General features: G+C 45.1%; 1 protein-coding gene across 3 annotated transcripts in view; it reads right to left on the reverse strand.

The window, feature by feature from the left end:
• Positions 1 to 18871, reverse strand: part of LOC309567274 (rho GTPase-activating protein 27-like) — a 103733-nt gene that overhangs the window by 27451 nt on the left and 57411 nt on the right. For all 3 annotated transcript variants that reach the window (XM_082272659.1, XM_082272660.1, XM_082272661.1), the window contains 4 exons: positions 9837 to 10247; positions 7592 to 7783; positions 5701 to 5811; positions 4105 to 4172 (listed from right to left, as the gene is read on the reverse strand). In XM_082272659.1, the coding sequence (XP_082128785.1) occupies positions 4105 to 4172; positions 5701 to 5811; positions 7592 to 7783; positions 9837 to 10247 (782 nt within the window). The remainder of the gene's footprint in view (positions 1 to 4104; positions 4173 to 5700; positions 5812 to 7591; positions 7784 to 9836; positions 10248 to 18871) is intronic.

Genomic DNA, 18871 nt, shown 5'->3' on the forward strand with positions numbered 1-18871 from the left:
TGGAATACAGCTTAAACTATAACAAAAGCACTAAAAAAAAAACCCTACATGTGTCCATTCACCTTCATCCAGACCAGCGTTTTCTCAACTCCGGTCCTCAGGGCCCACTAACAGGCCAGGTTTGCAAGAAAACTGAAATAAGTCACAGGTGATATCATTTGCTGCTCAGTGATTGCAGTACTCTAGTCTGCATCTCCCCAAGGTAATACTTAAAATCCGGCCTGTTAGTGTGCCCTGAGGACAAGCGTTGAGAAACTCTGATCCAGACTACCAAACCTCCTGCCCATCAGCTGGCCCCCAACGCTGTCCTTTTCCCCTGCGCCTTATTCCAGGTCGGTGCTTTTTCCCCCCCTTATATGCCGGTTTCCGCTTTCCACCTCCATTCCTCCTTTTCATTTCACTCTTCATCTAAGTGGCTCTCCATCTTCCCACTCTCCTCCCATTACACCTGTCCTTTTTTTCTTGTCTATGCCTACTCCTTTGGGCATTCTCTCCATTTCCTTCCTCCTCCTCCATTGTTCTTTACTATTGTCCTTCCCCTTGCCTTCTCTACACCTTCTCTTCGCTCTCCCCCTCCTCCACTCTTGCTCTCTGTTCTCCTCCTCCCCTACACCTGCTCTGCTTCTCCTCTAGGCCTTCTCTCAGTTTTGCTCCTTGACTACGGCTGCTCTCCTTCTCTACTTCTGCTCTCCTCATCCTCTACACATGCTCTGAATCCTTCTCCTTTTCTGTGTCTGCTTTCCACTTTCCTTCTCTATACCTGCTCTCCTTCTCCTCTAGGTCTTCTCGCAGCATGCTTTATGCCAGCTCTCTACTCTCTACTCTCCTCTACTCCTGCACTCCTTCTCCTCTAGGTCTTCTCACAGCATGCTCTATGCTCTCCTTCTCCTCTAGGTCTTCTCGCAGCATGCTCTATGCCAGCTCTCTACTCTCCTCTACGCCTGCACTCCTTCTCCTCTAGGTTTTCTCGCAGCATGCTCTATGCCAGCTCTCTACGCTCCTCTACGCCTGCACTCCTCCTCTAGGTCTTCTCACAGCATGCTCTATGCCAGCCCTCTGCTCTCCTCTACGCCTGCACTCCTTCTCCTCTAGATCTTCTCGCAGCATGTTCTATGCCAGCTCTCTACTCTCCTCTACGCCTGCACTCCTTCTCCTCTAGGTTTTCTCGCAGCATGCTCTATGCCAGCCCTCTGCTCTCCTCTACGCCTGCACTCCTTCTCCTCTAGGTCTTCTCGCAGCATGCTCTATGCCAGCTCTTTACTCTCCTCTACGCCTGCTCTCCTTCTCCTCTAGGTCTTCTCGCAGCATGCTCTATGCCAGCTCTCTACTCGCTTCTACGCCTGCTCTCCTTCTCCTCTAGGTCTTCTCGCAGCATGCTCTATGCCAGCTCTCTACTCGCTTCTACGCCTGTACTCCTTCTCCTCTAGGTTTTCTCGCAGCATGCTCTATGCCAGGTCTCTGCTCTCCTCTACGCCTGCACTCCTTCTCCTCTAGGTCTTCTCACAGCATGCTCTATGCCAGCTCTCTACTCTCTTCTACGCCTGTACTCCTTCTCCTCTAGGTCTTCTCGCAGCATGCTCTATGCCAGCTCTCTACTCTCCTCTACGCCTGCACTCCTTCTCCTCTAGGTCTTCTCGCAGCATGCTCTATGCCAGCTCTCTACTCTCCTCTACGCCTGCACTCCTTCTCCTCTAGGTTTTCTCGCAGCATGCTCTATGCCAGGTCTCTGCTCTCCTCTACGCCTGCACTCCTTCTCCTCTAGGTCTTCTCACAGCATGCTCTATGCCAGCTCTCTACTCTCTTCTACGCCTGTACTCCTTCTCTTCTAGGTCTTCTCGCAGCATGCTCTATGCCAGCTCTCTACTCGCTTCTACGCCTGCTCTCCTTCTCCTCTAGGTCTTCTCGCAGCATGCTCTATGCCAGCTCTCTACTCGCTTCTACGCCTGTACTCCTTCTCCTCTAGGTTTTCTCGCAGCATGCTCTATGCCAGGTCTCTGCTCTCCTCTACGCCTGCACTCCTTCTCCTCTAGGTCTTCTCACAGCATGCTCTATGCCAGCTCTCTACTCTCTTCTACGCCTGCACTCCTTCTCCTCTAGATCTTCTCGCAGCATGTTCTATGCCAGCTCTCTACTCTCCTCTACGCCTGCTCTCCTTCTCCTCTAGGTCTTCTCGCAGCATGCTCTATGCCAGCTCTCTACTCTCCTCTACGCCTGCACTCCTTCTCCTCTAGGTTTTCTCGCAGCATGCTCTATGCCAGCCCTCTGCTCTCCTCTACGCCTGCACTCCTTCTCCTCTAGGTCTTCTCGCAGCATGCTCTATGCCAGCTCTTTACTCTCCTCTACGCCTGCTCTCCTTCTCCTCTAGGTCTTCTCGCAGCATGCTCTATGCCAGCTCTTTACTCTCCTCTACGCCTGCTCTCCTTCTCCTCTAGGTCTTCTCGCAGCATGCTCTATGCCAGCTCTCTACTCGCTTCTACGCCTGTACTCCTTCTCCTCTAGGTTTTCTCGCAGCATGCTCTATGCCAGGTCTCTGCTCTCCTCTACGCCTGCACTCCTTCTCCTCTAGGTCTTCTCACAGCATGCTCTATGCCAGCTCTCTACTCTCTTCTACGCCTGTACTCCTTCTCCTCTAGGTTTTCTCGCAGCATGCTCTATGCCAGCTCTCCTCTACGCCTGCTCTCCTTCTCCTCTAGGTCTTCTCGCAGCGTGCTCTGTGGCAGCTCTCTACTCTCCTCTACACCTGCTCTCCTTCTCCTCTAGGTCTTCTCGCAGCATGCTCTATGCCAGCTCTTTACTCTCCTCTACACCTGCTCTCCTTCTCCTCTAGGTCTTCTCGCAGCATGCTCTATGCCAGCTCTCCTCTACGCCTGCTCTCCTTCTCCTCTAGGTCTTCTCGCAGCATGCTCTATGCCAGCTCTTTACTCTCCTCTACACCTGCTCTCCTTCTCCTCTAGGTTTTCTCGCAGCATGCTCTATGCCAGCTCTCTACTCTCCTCTACGCCTGCACTCCTTCTCTAGGTTTTCTCGCAGCATGCTCTATGCTCTCCTTCTCCTCTAGGTCTTCTCGCAGCATGCTCTATGCCAGCTCTCTACTCTCCTCTACACCTGCTCTCCTCCTCCTCTTCACCTATTCTTCTACTTCTCTGCTCCTTCTCGCCTCTCTCCTCTTAAAGTCTGCCTCCCAATTTGGATATTTTCACTTAGGGGTGTACTCACTTTTGTTGCCAGTGGTTTAGACATTAATGGCTGTGTGTTGAGTTATTTTGAGGTGACAGGAAATTTACACCGTTATACAAGCTGTACACTGCATCCAGTGTACACTGAATATGGTCATGCTGTGCTCCGAGACAGATCCCCGTTATATGTGTCAGAGAGAATTTGCTTTGAAACATCTTCCCAACGATCCAACGTTCAAATTAGTGGCTCAACACAAGATTGTACCCAATGTGTTACTGGAGCAGGGCAAAGCTAAGAACCCCCTGGCCCAATGTGGAATGTGGACGCTCACAGTGGAGTCCTTCTACAGTATTATGGAATGAAAGAGATGAATTACTACACAGTCCTCTTCGGAGTCTCACGAGCTCTGGGTGTTCTATCTCAGCTCATCTGGAGCCAAGCACTTGGATTGCTACTGGAGAGGTCCAAATCCATGAGCACAGATGGCCTCATGCAGCTTGTAAGGCAAAGTCTGGTTTAAAAAAAAGGGGGCTTCCTCCATCCTGGAGAGGATCCAATCAAAAAGACAGTATTTTGATTACTGCCCCAGGTATGGTGCTTTACAATTTACATTGTAGCAAAGTGTAATTTCTTCAGTGTTGTCACATGAAAAGATATAATAAAATATTTACAAAAATTTAAAGGGTGTACTCACTTTTGTGAGATACTGTGCATATCTTTGGCAGCTGTTTCCCACTTCTACTGACAAGGATGGCCTCTACTGGTCATCTCACTCACAGGCCTGCATACTAATACCTTTTTTATTTTATTGGCAAAGAAATAGCGAGTATGTTGGAGAATGTGTTTGACCTATCTGCAGAGAACAATCATCTCTCCTCTATGGAGTCCTAATAAAATCTGACAGGTCTAGGGTTCCTAGGCACTCACCGCAGCCGTTTGCCATTCTCTGCAATCTTAGCCTTCTGCAAAAGTCCTGCTTTCACCAATCCTTTCATCTGGGTAAGGAGGTAAAAAAAACAAACAAACATTATTTTATAATATAAGAGAGGAGATAATCATGTTCTTGCAGTACAGAAGGGGTATAATACTCAATACCAAATGGGTAGAATGCTCTATAACAGAGGGGACATAATGGTCTTTTATTGAGAATATAATTCTCTTTAACACAGGGGTCTAATGTTCAATAAGAAAAGGGTATGCTTTACAACCAAGGGGGCATAATGCCCTATAACATTGGTGTATATTGCTCTGTAACAGAGTGGTATAGTGCTCTATAACAGAAGGGTTTTATATACTTCTAATGGGGGGGTGGGGCAAAATTATCTACGATAGAAGGAGTATAAGTCTCTGTATGGGTTCACATTTCACTCCCTCGGTTGCAAAGACAAGGGGTGCTGCTCCAGGCTCCTGTCAGTCCTCGTCCTCCATGACAAAGCCCCATGGGTGGCGGTGAAACGCGTTGGGAGGGCATGATATGGATGGAGTCTGGGCTGAGGCTGCTCTTACTATTTACCCAGGATTTTGTGAGATGTGCGGCACCCAAGGCAACTCCTTTCTCCGCTTAGAGTGGGTATGGTGCTCTACAGCCAAGGAGGGTATGGTCTGGTGCTCTATAGCCAAGGAGGGTATGGTGCTCCATAGCCAAGGGGGGATATGGTGCTCTATAGCCAAGGGGGGGTATGGTCAGGTGCTCCATAGCCAAGGGGGGGGGGGTATGGTCAGGTGCTCCATAGCCAAACGGGGGTATGGTGCTCCATAGCCAAGGGGGGTACGGTGCTCTATAGCCAAGGGGGGTATGGTCTGGTGCTCGATAGCCAATGGGGGGGTATGGTGCTCCATAGCCAAGGGGGGTATGGTGCTCTATAGCCAAGGGGGTATGGTGAGCTATAATGGATTTTAACTGCCTTTAATCTGAAAAAGATCAGCTTGACTGAGAAAACCTGAAAGTCAGCAACATCAATATGAGGCTTTTGAGACAGGAGTCTCCTTTCCTTAATATATGGAGGGGCGCTGAGAATAAACAGTAAAAGTAAAACACAGTCCAACTCTATGAAGGGTCAGTTCAACCCCCCATCCTCACTGTACTCACAGCAGCACTTCTTGGCTCTGAGGAAGAGGGTTCACCCTCGAAACGCGTCAACCTTAGCAGATCTGTGCAGACATCTGCACGCTATCCAGCGCCGTGCAGTGCCTTGGCTACCTTGGAAATCTTTTGTTTGATCATGTTTACATGTGTGCTATCTGCAATTGTTTTGTGAGTATAATGTACTGGATGGACAAGGTGCTGATAATTGGGGGGGGGGGGGGGGGTTAGACAAGGTGCTGATAATTGGGGGGGGGGGGGCTGGACAAGGTGCTGAAAATTGGGGGGGATAGACACAAGGTGCTGATAATTGGGGGGGGTGAACAAGGTGCTGATAATTGGGGGGGGATGGCCAAGGTGCTTATAATTGGGGGGGAATGGACAAGGTGCTGATAATTGGAGGTGTGCTGATAATTGGAAGTGTGCGCCCGTGTTCCCACCTCTGTCTCTTTAGGCTGACTGTAGATCGGATCGTTGTTCCTCCAGTCTGTAATGGCCACACTGTTCTGATTGGCGTCGCTGTGCCCTCTCTGGAATTCAAGAGATCCAAGCTGTGGAAGAGAGAAGATGGGAAAAAGAAACATGAAGATGGAGGATGTCGGCTTAAACCGTATTTTCACTTTTGCAGCCAATTTGGGATAACATCCATTTTATACTTTTAGAATTGATACATGTTCCCATTTACATAGCATAACTTTCGGACCTTGTTCAAAAAGGCGTATCCAAGCAGAGGTGTGTGTGTGTGTGTGTGTGTGGCACCTGAATCCTCTATCAGTGGATAGTCCTTCTCTTACCTTCCTAGTAGATAGCATCTCCCCCTATCCCTAGTGGGCACCCCTTCCTCTACCCAATGGTGGATGGCCCCAGCCTCCATTGTGGATACCCATGCCTGTTATGACTTCCCAGTGAATGCATCCTACTCCTTTGTGGATGGTCTCTCCCTGCCTAATAATAAAAATATGTTTTTTTGTACCCTCAGTACTATGACCTAGTCTAGCACCAAGTCTAATCCTAATAAAAAACGTCAAGTACAATTCTATGCAAAGACACAGAAAAAAATGTATTAACTGTTGTTCATGCCAAAGGATGTGCATTTCTGTGCAGCCAGGCATATTACTTTTCACACCTTTCAGCTATACTGACACATGGGGCCACAGATTAAGCAATTCAGCAACCTTTGTTACCTCTGTTGCTCCATCCTCCTCATTAGACAGTGAATCAGCATCATCCTCTCTGCACATTGAGCAAGGAGCTGGAACCAGCCGAGTAATCTTACTAACTTGTGGCAAGGACTGAAAAGCAATCAGTGCTCCACTTTACAGAGGCATTTGAAAGGTGGCGAGGAGGCGTCATGTAGCCGCCTGTTTTAAAGTCTCCAAATGCCACACGACTGCACTGCAATTGCCTGCATTGCATGCGGTTGCAGCGCGGCCCGATTCACTTGAATGGGTTGCGTTCGGTGGGCACTAGTGCGCACTGAACGAGGCGTGATAGAATTCATCCCACGGAGTGGCATGTATACACCCCTGGCTGCTGCCTTTGAAGATTAAGGGGGGGGTGGTAAAAAGCCATGTGGTTTTACCACCCCCAGTCCTGGGGTTGGACTGGGGGTGGTAAAACCACATGGCTTCAATAGCAGGAGCACCAATAACCGGCACTTCCTAGTAACGCTGTGATTGGATACAGCTGATCACATGATAAAAAAAACCTACGTCATAGGGTCTTTACCGTGATCGGAGATGCGATGTGTCAGAGCGACACCCCGGGGGGCGCACACAAGCGGCTTGTTTTGAAGGACGTCATCTGACATGCAGTCAGAATGGGACAGCCACCGCCAGGCCATCATTTTGCTATAGGCCGGGCTGGAACGTGTTAAAGTGGCAGTCACGTGTTGAAGTGGCAATTAGCACTCCCATTAGGATCTGTGTAGAACATTTGCAAACTGGAACTGAATGGTACTTTAAAAGCTTCAAAGTTTGCTAAAAGCTCTGCAAATGCTTTGTCAAAACTTGCTGTTCACATTGCTCTTATACAAGATGAAGCCCGCGTAACCCGGCCTAATAAAAAAAAAAAAAAAAAAAAAAAAAAAAAACAAAAAAAAAAAAACCTAGAGCATTAGCTTTAAAACCCAGCATTACAAGAATTTTGAGATTCTGACTGGAGGTCGCGTCCACTGTGACACAGAGTCATCTGGGGAACAGAAAACGGCATTTCCGTCCTGGTCTTGTGATTGGACCTATTGCAGAGATGGGAAACTTCTCAGCAATGTCTGGGATAAATGAGGCGAACCCTTCCTGCACATTGTAGGAGTGTATATAGCTCTATCCTTACCGTGTCACCATTAGAATTGTTTGGGTAGAACCTCGGCACATCCTTGAAATGATAGGCCAAGCCTGAGAGTTGCTCTTCAGAGGGGGCTTTGTAAGGTGGAGAAGGAATGTAAAGGCCTTCATAGTCGGCTTCTGGGTAATTTAGGATTTCCTCTGGAGAATAATCTGGGTAATCCGCTTCAGGAGTCGGTGGCTGAAAAGGAATAAGCAATTTAATAATATTTATTTAGAATGTGTATAGAATATGCATTATATACAGCTAGGTAAGACCAGTCACATAATGGGACAGAAAATGACAATCTGGATCATTATTCGAGGTCTCCCTTCCTCCAGCATACAGAACCTTGATGGGACAGACAATGGGAATTCTGACCATAATCTCAGATGCATTCTTTCCTCCAGCATGCAGGACCAGTTATATAATGGGACAGACCATGGGAATCCAGAACAAACTGGAGGACTCCCCTCCTCAAGCATACAGGACCAGTCACATGATGGGACAGATAATGGGAATTCCGACCATAATCTCAGATGCATTCCTTCCTCCAGCATACAGGACCAGTCATATAATGGGACAGACCATGGGAATCCAGAACATAAACTGGAGGACTCCCCTCCTAAAGCATACAGGACCAGTCATATAATGGGACAGACCATGGGAATCAAGAACAAACTGGAGGACTCCCCTCCTAAAGCATACAGGACCAGTCACATGATGGGACAGACAATGGGAATTCCAACCATAATCTCAGATGCATTCCTTCCTCCAGCATACAGGACCAGTCATATAATGGGAATCCAGAAATAAATGGAGGACTCCACTCCTAAAGCATATAGGACCAGTCATATAATGGGACAGACCATGGGAATCCAGAACATAAAATGGAGGACTCCCCTCCTCAAGCATACAGCACCAGTCACATGATGGGACAGACAATGGGAATTCCGACCATAATCTCAGATGCATTCCTTCCTCCAGCATACAGGACCAGTCATATAATGGGAATCCAGAACTAAATGGAGGACTCCACTCCTAAAGCATACAGGACCAGTCATAATGGGACAGACCATGGTAATCCAGAACATAAACTGGAGGACCCCCTCCCCTCCTAAAGCATACAGGACCAGTCACATGATGGGACAGACATTAAGAATGTAAAACATAATAAAGATGTCTCCCTCCGGTATAAAAGGCCGATCACTTGACGGAACAGGCAATTAGAATCCCTTTATTATACCCAGAACATAACTCCAGATGGCCCCCTTCTCCATCATTCCAGATGCCCCCCTTCTCCATTATCAGGAATATTCACATGACTGGATAAACAATAGGAATCTGAAACATAACTCCAAGATGTCCAATTCAAGGTTGCCAATTATTAGTAAATTTACTGACAGTTTGAATTTAATAATGGCTGGCAACCCTGGTGTCCTTTCCTCCATCTTACTGGACCAGTCACATGACTGAGACATTGGGAATCTGAAACATAACTCCATATATCTTCTTTACTCCATCTTAGAGGACAAATCACATGGGGACAGAAAATCCAGGTGTATCTTTTCCTCCAACATACAGATCTAATATTACATGATGGGACAGACAATAGGACTGTAGAACATAATACAGATATCTCCCTCCAGCATACAAGACCAGTCACATGACGAAACAGACAATGAGAATCCCTCCAGCATACAAAACCAAACACTTGATGGAACAGGCAATTTGAATCCCTTCAGTTTACAAGGCCAATCACTTGACGGGACAGACAATGGGAAACCCAGAACATAACTCCAGATGTTTCCCTTTCTCCATCATCCAGGATTAAATCACATGACACAGGACAAACAAAGGGTATCCGAAACATAACTCCAGATGTCTTCTTCAGAGTTGCCAACCATCAGTAAATTTACGAACAGTTTGTAAAATCCATGATTTTTACATCCGTCTGTGAATCATGGATTTTTCAAACTGTCCATGAATTTACTGAGGGCTGGAAACTCGTCTCCTTTCCTCCATCTTACAGGACCAGTCACAATATGATGGAATAGACAGTGGGAATCTAAAACATAACTCGATATCTACTTTCCTCCATTTTACAGGACAAATCACATGGGGGAATCCAAAATATAATCCAGATGTCTCTTTTTCCTCCAGCATACGAAACAACGATTAGAAAAATAATGGAAGCACTAATAGCAGCAGCAGCAGATCTTTTCAGGAAATTCCTTACAGTCAAAACTCTTACCCTCCTGTCCATTGAATCATAGGGGGAAAACATTGGTTTGCCCCCTGATGGATGCAGATCGTCCTGTGCTGGTGGGTCCCAGGACGTCTCTCCCGTCACTGGATTATGAAAGTAGAAATTTCCGCTAGATTCATCAAAATGTTTCTCCCAGTTAGAGTCTTCCGAAGTTGGACTCAGGGATGCAGGGGAGATGGGCTGTTCCTCAGCTTGGTCAAAGGGACAATCCCAGGTAGTTTCCCCAGTCACACTGTTATAGTAGAAGAGCTGACCGCTGCCTTGGTCTGTGTGCGTCTCCCAGTCATCTAAAGTGCTGGAGGAACCGATCGGTTGAGAAGAAGATCTTGACTTTTCTTTGTCTTTTCGAAATTCCTCCAAGTTAACATAGAATGATTCCTCCTTTTCATTCACCACCTAAAAAAACAGAAAAAAGTAAATGAATGATACAAACCGCTACATATAAAAAGAAAAGACTACTTCACAATAAGTCAAATCAATAAAATGTCCTTGTAGAAAAGGTTCGTGTAGTTGGAAGCTGTTGGCCTCCTTACTAGGGATAATCGAACTTTTGAAAAGTTCGGTTCGACCAGAACACCCAAACTTCCCGAAAGTTCGGTTCGGATTCCAGAACCCCATTGAAATCAATAGGACCCGAACTTCTGGAATCAAAAAACACCACCATTTTGAAGCCCTAAAACCCAATAAATGCCCCTAAAAAGTGCCTAGGGTTCTGGGTCATGCCCAAGGGACTATTAATCACACAAAAAAAAGTTCTTAAAAATTGTCGTTTTTGATAGAGAGACAATTATTGAAAAAATTATTGAAAAAAAAAAAAAAAGATTTCTTTGGATTTAGTGTCTGGGGGGGTCTAAAAAGTGTACCTGTGAAATTTCAGCTCTGTAGCATGTCCAGAACCAGAAAAAAAAGATAATTTTCCTTTCACACCTGGGCGTTTTTGTTGCAGGCGTTTATTGGCCATTTTTTGGGCGTCTTTGGAGGCAGGCATAACATCTGAACTTCTGTATAGGGGTATATATATATATATATACACACACACACACACATACACACACACATATATATACACATATACACATATAGGTGTGAAAGGAGCGGAACCCCATCCCTGCGCTAATGAAATAATTTCAGTTTACAGTAAACCCCCCTCCATTGCGGGGGTTACGTTCCGGACCCAGCCGCGAAAAGTGAAATTCCGCGAAATAGAAAAACCCTATTAAAATGCATTGTAGGCATGTTTTTTTACTGTCACTGTACGTGTAGAAGCATTTTAAGGTCTTTAAACACACTTTTAAAACAATAGAAACTCATTTAAACACATAAAAGATACTTAGAGACAGAGCAAGAGCTATGGAAAACACAAAAATCTTTCATTTTTAATGATTTATATAGTAAAATAACATTACAAAAAAAACCGCGAATTACCGGGACCGCAAAAACTGAACCGCGATGTAGCGGGGGATTACTGTAGTGTAGTCAATCCAAATTGCTTTTACTGATGTTGCTGGGCCAATCACGGGCTTTTAAAGCCCAGTTTCTGTCCCATTGCATTTTGGGCGGTTCTGGTGGCCGAATTCCGAACTTTTACCACAAAAAGTTCGGAATTCGGCCGAATTTCGAACAGCCAATGTTCGGGTCGAACCGATGGGTCGACCCGAACCGTTCGATCATCCCTACTCCTTACATCTGAAAAACTAAATGTGTGGGAGAGGGACCATGCAGAATCTTGAACCACTCTTCATCCTCCTTGAACTGAATGTTCTGCCTTAGCACTGAGGTAGGAGATATTTCTCACTTATAATTTGTGTTCTGTTTTCTTAGTTAAAATATCTTGGGCAAGGTACTAGAATCCCACGATTCTGAGGCACCAAGTATTAAAGATCCCATTGGCCACCAGATACTATAAATCCTAATAGAACTATAATGGGCCCCCAGATACCAGAGATCTCATTTCTGTATTGAGCCTCCAGATACCCCATTATTTCTGTGTTGGACCTCAAAAGACCCCATTATCCTCTTGCTGTGGCTCCTCCAGATACAGGAGACTCCATTATTCATGTGTTGGACCTCCAGATTGCAATACTTGGCCACCAGATACCAGAGATTCCAATAAACTTGGCACATGGCCACCAGATACTAGAAATTATATTAGATCTTGGGCAAGGTACTAGAATCCCACGATTCCTCTACTGAGGCACCAAGTATTAAAGATCCCATTGGCCACCAGATACTAGAAATCCTGATAGAACTATAATGGGCCCCCAGATACCCCAATATTTCTGTGCTGAGCCACCAGATGCCAGAGATTTCACTCTACCTGTACATGGCCACCAGATACTAGAAATTCTGTTATATCCAAATAGGCCTCCAGATACCAAAGACCTCTAAAAAGTCCCAATTATTGTCTTGCTGGGTTCCTTCTCCAGATACCGGAGACTCCATTATTCCTGTCCAGTATGTGGATGCACTGCTCCAGGTAAGTACCCAATGCCCAATATGCAGACCCAAGACCAGGTGCCGGGCCCGCTCGCAGCCAAGGAACACTGTAGAACCAATGGGATGGCCACACAATGGGATCGGAAATCCAAATAGAAGTCATTATTGCAGTAAAATCCACCAAACACAGTCAGGGGAGCTGGGAACAAAATGTATCTACACATTTTTGTTTTACTGCAATTTTCAATCCTGGTGTGCGGCCATTCCATTTGTTCTACAGTGTTCTATTCTTCCTGTGTTGAACCTCCAGATTGCAGACACCACAATACTCCTATACTAGACTGCCAAATACCAAGACACCCCATTATTTCTGCAATGGGCCCCCAGAGACCCCCATTATTTCTGCAATGGGCCTCCAGATTCCAGAGACCCCATTATTTCTGCAATGGGCCTCCAGAGACCCCCTATTATTTCTGCAATGGGCCTCCAGAGACCCCATTATTTCTGCAATGGGCCTCCAGATTCCAGAGACCCCATTATTTCTGCAATGGGCCTCCAGAGACCCCATTATTTCTGCAATGGGCCTCCAGATACCACATTATTTCTGCAATGGGCCTCCAGAGACCACATTATTTCTGCAATGGGCCTCCAGAGACCCCCATTATTTCTGCAATGGGCCTCCAGGTTCCGGAGACCCCATTCATTCCGTCCTGGGCCTCCAATTACCATATACCCCATTATATCTGTGCTGGGTCACCAGACCTTATTGTTTCCGTGTTGGGCCTCTGGGTAAACTTCAATCCTCTGCTGAGACTTTAAGGGTCTTCATCCAGTACCAACTCTAACATATTTAAATGCCTTATGGCACAAATCATACAGAAGTTTTTGCAGATAATTCAGCGTATCTGTACAGTTTTTTTGACAGTCCTCCTGCTATCTTAAACAGGAAAAGTTGGTGTAACCATACAGATTGGTCTTGATTTCTATGCCTAAAGTGAAGGACTCCTGGATTGGTTGGCTTACAGCTGCCATCATCTACAGATCCTGTACTTCCTCCAGGTAGTAGCACTATAACTTTTGCTCCCTATAAAGTAGATATAAATGGATTTCCCAGCACATAGGTGGACTTCTAGAGCCGGGAGGTCCCGAAGCCACCAAATGTTGTGCTGATTACTTCTGATATAAGGAGATGTCCTACAGGGCCTGCATTGTGAAATGTGTATGGCCATTCAGCGGTCTGATGATCTCCCCATCCAAACACCCAATGTGCCCTATGCAGACTGCTGACAGGAGAAAACACAGAAACCAGACACTGAAAGCTGCAGGGTAGAAGCATTGCAGCTAAACTCAGAAGCCACAAACACCTTCCTGTCAATGCAAACAGGATATCTAAATAGCAGAACCGCCACAGAGCCCCAAACACAGAGCCCGTGCTGGCAGTGTGACAGATCTCCTATTAGCTACATTGGGGGGGAATGTCACATTGCATAATGCAGCACATTACATCTCCATACACAGCACTGCAGATCATTACTCCCCTATACTCACAGCACGTTATTCTGCCATACACTGCAGATCATTACACCTCTGTACACTGCATCACTGTATGGTACTCATAGATATGCTGCAGAGCATTACGCCCCTATACAGTGCATCACAGCATGTTATTCCTCCATACACTGCATTGCAGCACATCACTCCTTCATGCACTGCAGATCATTACACCCCTATGCATGGCATCACAGAATGTTATTCCTCCATACACTGCATTGCAGCACATCACTCCATACACTGCAGATCATTACGCCCCTATGCATGGCATCACAGCATTTTATTCCTCCATACACTGCATTGCAGCACATCACTCCATACACTGCAGATCATTACGCCCCTATGCATGGCATCACAGCATTTTATTCCTCCATACACTGCATTGCAGCACATCACTCCATACACTGCAGATCATTACACCCCTATGCATGGCATCACAGCATGTTATTCCTCCATACACTGCATTGCAGCACATCACTCCATACACTGCAGAGCATTACGCCCCTATGCATGGCATCACAGCATTATATTCCTCCATACACTGCATTGCAGCACATCACTCCCTTCATACACTGCAGAGCATTACACCCCTATACAGTGCATCACAGCATGTTATTCCCCCATACACTGCAGAACATTATGCCTCTGTACACTGCATCACAGTATGGTATTCATCTATACCTTGCATTGCAGCATATCACATTTCCATACACTGCAGATCATTACTCTCACACAATGAAATGCAGCTCATTACTCCTACATGCACAGCATTACAGCAGAACGGATTACACCTCCATAGACTGCACTGCAGCTCATTACTCCTCCATACATTGTACTGCAGCTCATTACTCCTCCATACATTGTACTGCAGCTCATTACTCCTCCATACATTGTACTGCAGCTCATTACTCCTCTATACATTGTACTGCAGCTCATTACTCCTCTATACATTGTACTGCAGCACATTTCTCCTTACACAACTCTACAGGAATAAAATTGAGTGCTTGTGAAATTAGGAACTTCTCAATAATGTTTCCTGCAACAACCGCACATTTACAACATAACGCACCCCCACACACAAACACTGTGCAATACATTGTCAGGTACAACAGGGGGAAGGGTAATATCACAGGAGATTATACATAGCGCGTCGCCATTCCCCGCCATCTACTCAACACAAGAATCCAGGAGAAGGTTTCCAATCCTCACAATCACATCATTGTGTAATGTATCCACACAGTGCAATCATAATGTACAATCCCATCACTAAACTGACACATAAGGTAACAATCATAGAACAAAGGCTGGGGACACAATCACATCATAATACAATCATAGACTGGGGATACAATCCGAGAACACAGACCAGGGATACAACCACAATACCAGACAATCATTTGTATACACACACACACACACACACACACAGTCAGGTCCGTAAATATTGGGACAGCAACACAATTCTAATCTTTTTGGCTCTATACACCGCCACAATGAATTTGAAATGAAACAAACAAGATGTGCTTTAACTGCAGACTTTCAGCTTTAATTTGAGGGTTTTTACATTCAAATCAGGTGAACGGTGTAGGAATTACAACAGTTTGTATATGTGCCTCACACTTTTTAAGGGACCAAAAGTAATGGGACAATTGGCTGCTCAGCTGTTCCACGGCCAGGTGTGTGCTATTCCCTCATTATCCCATTTACAAGGAGCAGATAAAAAGGTCCAGAGTTCATTTCAAGTGTGCCATTTGCTTTTGGAATCTGTTGCTGTCAACTATCAATATGCTATCCAAAGAGCTGTCACTATCAGTGAAGCAAGCCATTGTTAGGCTGAAAAAACAAAACAAACCCATCAGAGAGATAGCAAAAACATTAGGTGTGGCCAAATCAATGGTTTGGAAAATCCTTAAAAAGAAAGAACGCCCCGGTGAGCTCAGCAACACCAAAAGACCCGGAAGATCACAGAAAACAACTGTGGTGGATGACCGAAGAATTCTTTTCCTGGTGAAGAAAACACCCTTCACAACAGTTGGCCAGATCAGGAACACTCTCCAGGAGGTAGGTGTATGTGTGTCAGATCAAGATCACTCTCCAGGAGGTAGGTGTATGTGTGTCAGATCAAGATCACTCTCCAGGAGGTAGGTGTATGTGTGTCAAAGTCAACAATCAAGAGAAGACTTCACCAGAGTGAATACAGAGGGTTCACCACAAGATGTAAACCATTGGTGAGCCTCAAAAACAGGAAGGCCAGATTTGAGTTTGCCAAACAACATCTAAAAACCTTCACAGTTCTGGAACAACATCCTATGGACAGATGAGACCAAGATCAACTTGTAGCAGAGTGATGGGAAGAGAAGAGTATGGAAAAGGAAAGGAACTGCTCATGATCCAAAGCATACCACCTCATCAGTGAAGCATGGTGGTGGTAGTGTCATGGCGTGGGCATGTATGGCCGCCAATGGAACTGGTTCTCATGTTTTTATTGATGATGTGACTGCTGACAAAAGCAGCAGAATGAATTCTGAAGTGTTTCGGGCAATATTATCTGTTCATATTCAGCCAAATGCTTCAGAACTCATTGGACGGAGCTTCACAGTGCAGATGGACAATGACCCGAAGCATACTGCGAAAGCAACCAAAGAGTTTAAGGGAAAGAAGTGGAATGTTATGCAATAGCCAAGTCAATCACCTGACCTGAATCCGATTGAGCATGCATTTCACTTGCTGAACACAAAACTGAAGGGAAAATGCCCCAAGAACAAGCAGGAACTGAAGACAGTTGCAGTAGAGGCCTGGCAGAGCATCACCAGGGATGAAACCCAGCGTCTGGTGATGTCTATGCGTTCCAGACTTCAGGCTGTAATTGACTGCAAAGGATTTGCAACCAAGTATTAAAAAGTGAAAGTTTGATTTATGATTGTTAATCTGTCACATTTCTTTTGGTCCCTTAAACAGTGGGATGCACATATACAAACTGTTGTAATTCCTACACCGTTCACCTGATTTGGATGTAAATGCCCTCAAATTAAAGCTGAAAGTCTGCAGTTAAAGCACATCTTGTTTGTTTCATTTCAAATCCATTGTGGTGGTGTATAGAGCTAAAAAGATTAGAATTGTGTCCATGTCACAATATTTATGGACCTGACTGTATATATATTTGAATGTCCGTGTCATCAATAGTGAATAAACGTAATCAAACGTCCCAAAACGCGAAGAATCGTGTTATTAGGTGAAGTAGGAAAATACTTTAAATAGATAAAACACGTGCTGTGTTTTTCTCCACCACTTGTGCATCGATCCACCTCCTCATGCAAATCTGCTTACCAGATAGCACAGGTAACGGAGCCAAACAGCCACTAGGGTGGTATCTATGCCGATGTTCAATGGGCTCAGCAGGACTACCGACAAGATGGAAATATAGGGAATATCCTAGAGGAGTACCCACTACCAGAGGGGGAAGGCAGTATGTTTCACCGATAAGCCAGCACTCATCCCACGCTCACGGATCGAGAGGACTCCAGACATCCGCAATTTTTACAGAGCAATCTCCATATCCATAGCCCTCTCAGGTTTGACTTTCTGAGTCCCAGGCCAAGAGCTCTTGGCCTGGCTCCATTACCTGTGCTATCTGGTAAGCAGATTTGCATGCGGAGGTGGATCGATGCACAAGTGGTGGAGAAAAACACAGCACGTGTTTTATATATTTAAAGTATTGTCCTACTTCGCTGAATAGCACGATTCTTCACATTTTGGGATGTTTGATTAAGTTTATTCCCTATTGATGACACGGACATTCAATTATAGATATATATTTGTATTCCCAATAACATCATCCTACAATCATAGAATATCCATTTGCTGACCGTGCACTGTAGCTTGCGGCCCAGTTACGCAGAATTATCAATATAGAATTGATTTATTTCTGCTCTTCTGGGTAGGGGGCGCCACCTATGTGGTGATTAGTCACAGCACAAGCCAATCAGCGGGTGCCAGCCAATGAATGACCCCCTGGCACCCGCTGATCAGCCAGCAGGAAGACAGGACAGAGATGTGTATATAAACAATGCAGAGCTCTGTCATGTCAGCGGGCACGTGTTGGATTTTGTTTCCCTGAAAAACAGGGAATAGCAGTACATCCCTAGGTAAAAGCATCTCACAGTACACACAAACACCGATTAGTCATGTGCATATTTTTAGCACTGATCACATATTAGTGTCACTGGTTCCAACAAAGGGTCAAAAGTGTCAGTATGGCGGGCAGTCTGACACTAACAGTTCCACTACAAGTTGCAGATCGCCGCCATTACTAGTAAAAGAAAGAATCCACACCCATAAAAAAATATATATATATAATAATAAATAAGTGTGTGTATGTATGTATGTATGTATGTATGTATGTATGTATGTATGTATGTATGTATATATATATATATATATATATATATATATATATATATATATATATATATATATATATATATATATACACACATACATATACACACACACATATACATACACATACACACACACACACACACACACACACACTATCTCACAAAAGTAAGTACACCCCTCACATTTTTGTAAATATTTTATTCTATCTTTTCATGTGACAACACTGAAGAAATGACACTTTGCTACAATGTAAAGTAGTGAGTGTACAGCTTGTATAACAGTGTAAATTTGCTGTCCCCTCAAAATAACACAGACATTAATGTGTAAACCACTGGCAACCAAGTGAGTACACCCCTAAGTGACAATGTCCAAATTGGGCCCAATTAGCCATTTCCCCTCCCCGATGTCATGTGACTCGGTAGCGTTACAAGGTCTCAGGTGTGAATGGGAAGCAGATGTGTTAAATTTGGTGTTATCGCTCTCACTCTCTCATCAATCTCAACCTCTCATACTGGTCACTGGAAGTTCAACATGGCAACTTATAGCAAAGAACTCTCTGATCTGAAAAAAAGAATTGTTGCTCTACATAAAGATGGCCTAGGCCAGTGATGGTGAACCTTGGCACCCCAGAT

Source organism: Pelophylax lessonae, assembly GCF_965119305.1.
Source record: "Pelophylax lessonae genome assembly, chromosome: 11".
NCBI classification, from domain to species: domain Eukaryota; kingdom Metazoa; phylum Chordata; class Amphibia; order Anura; family Ranidae; genus Pelophylax; species Pelophylax lessonae.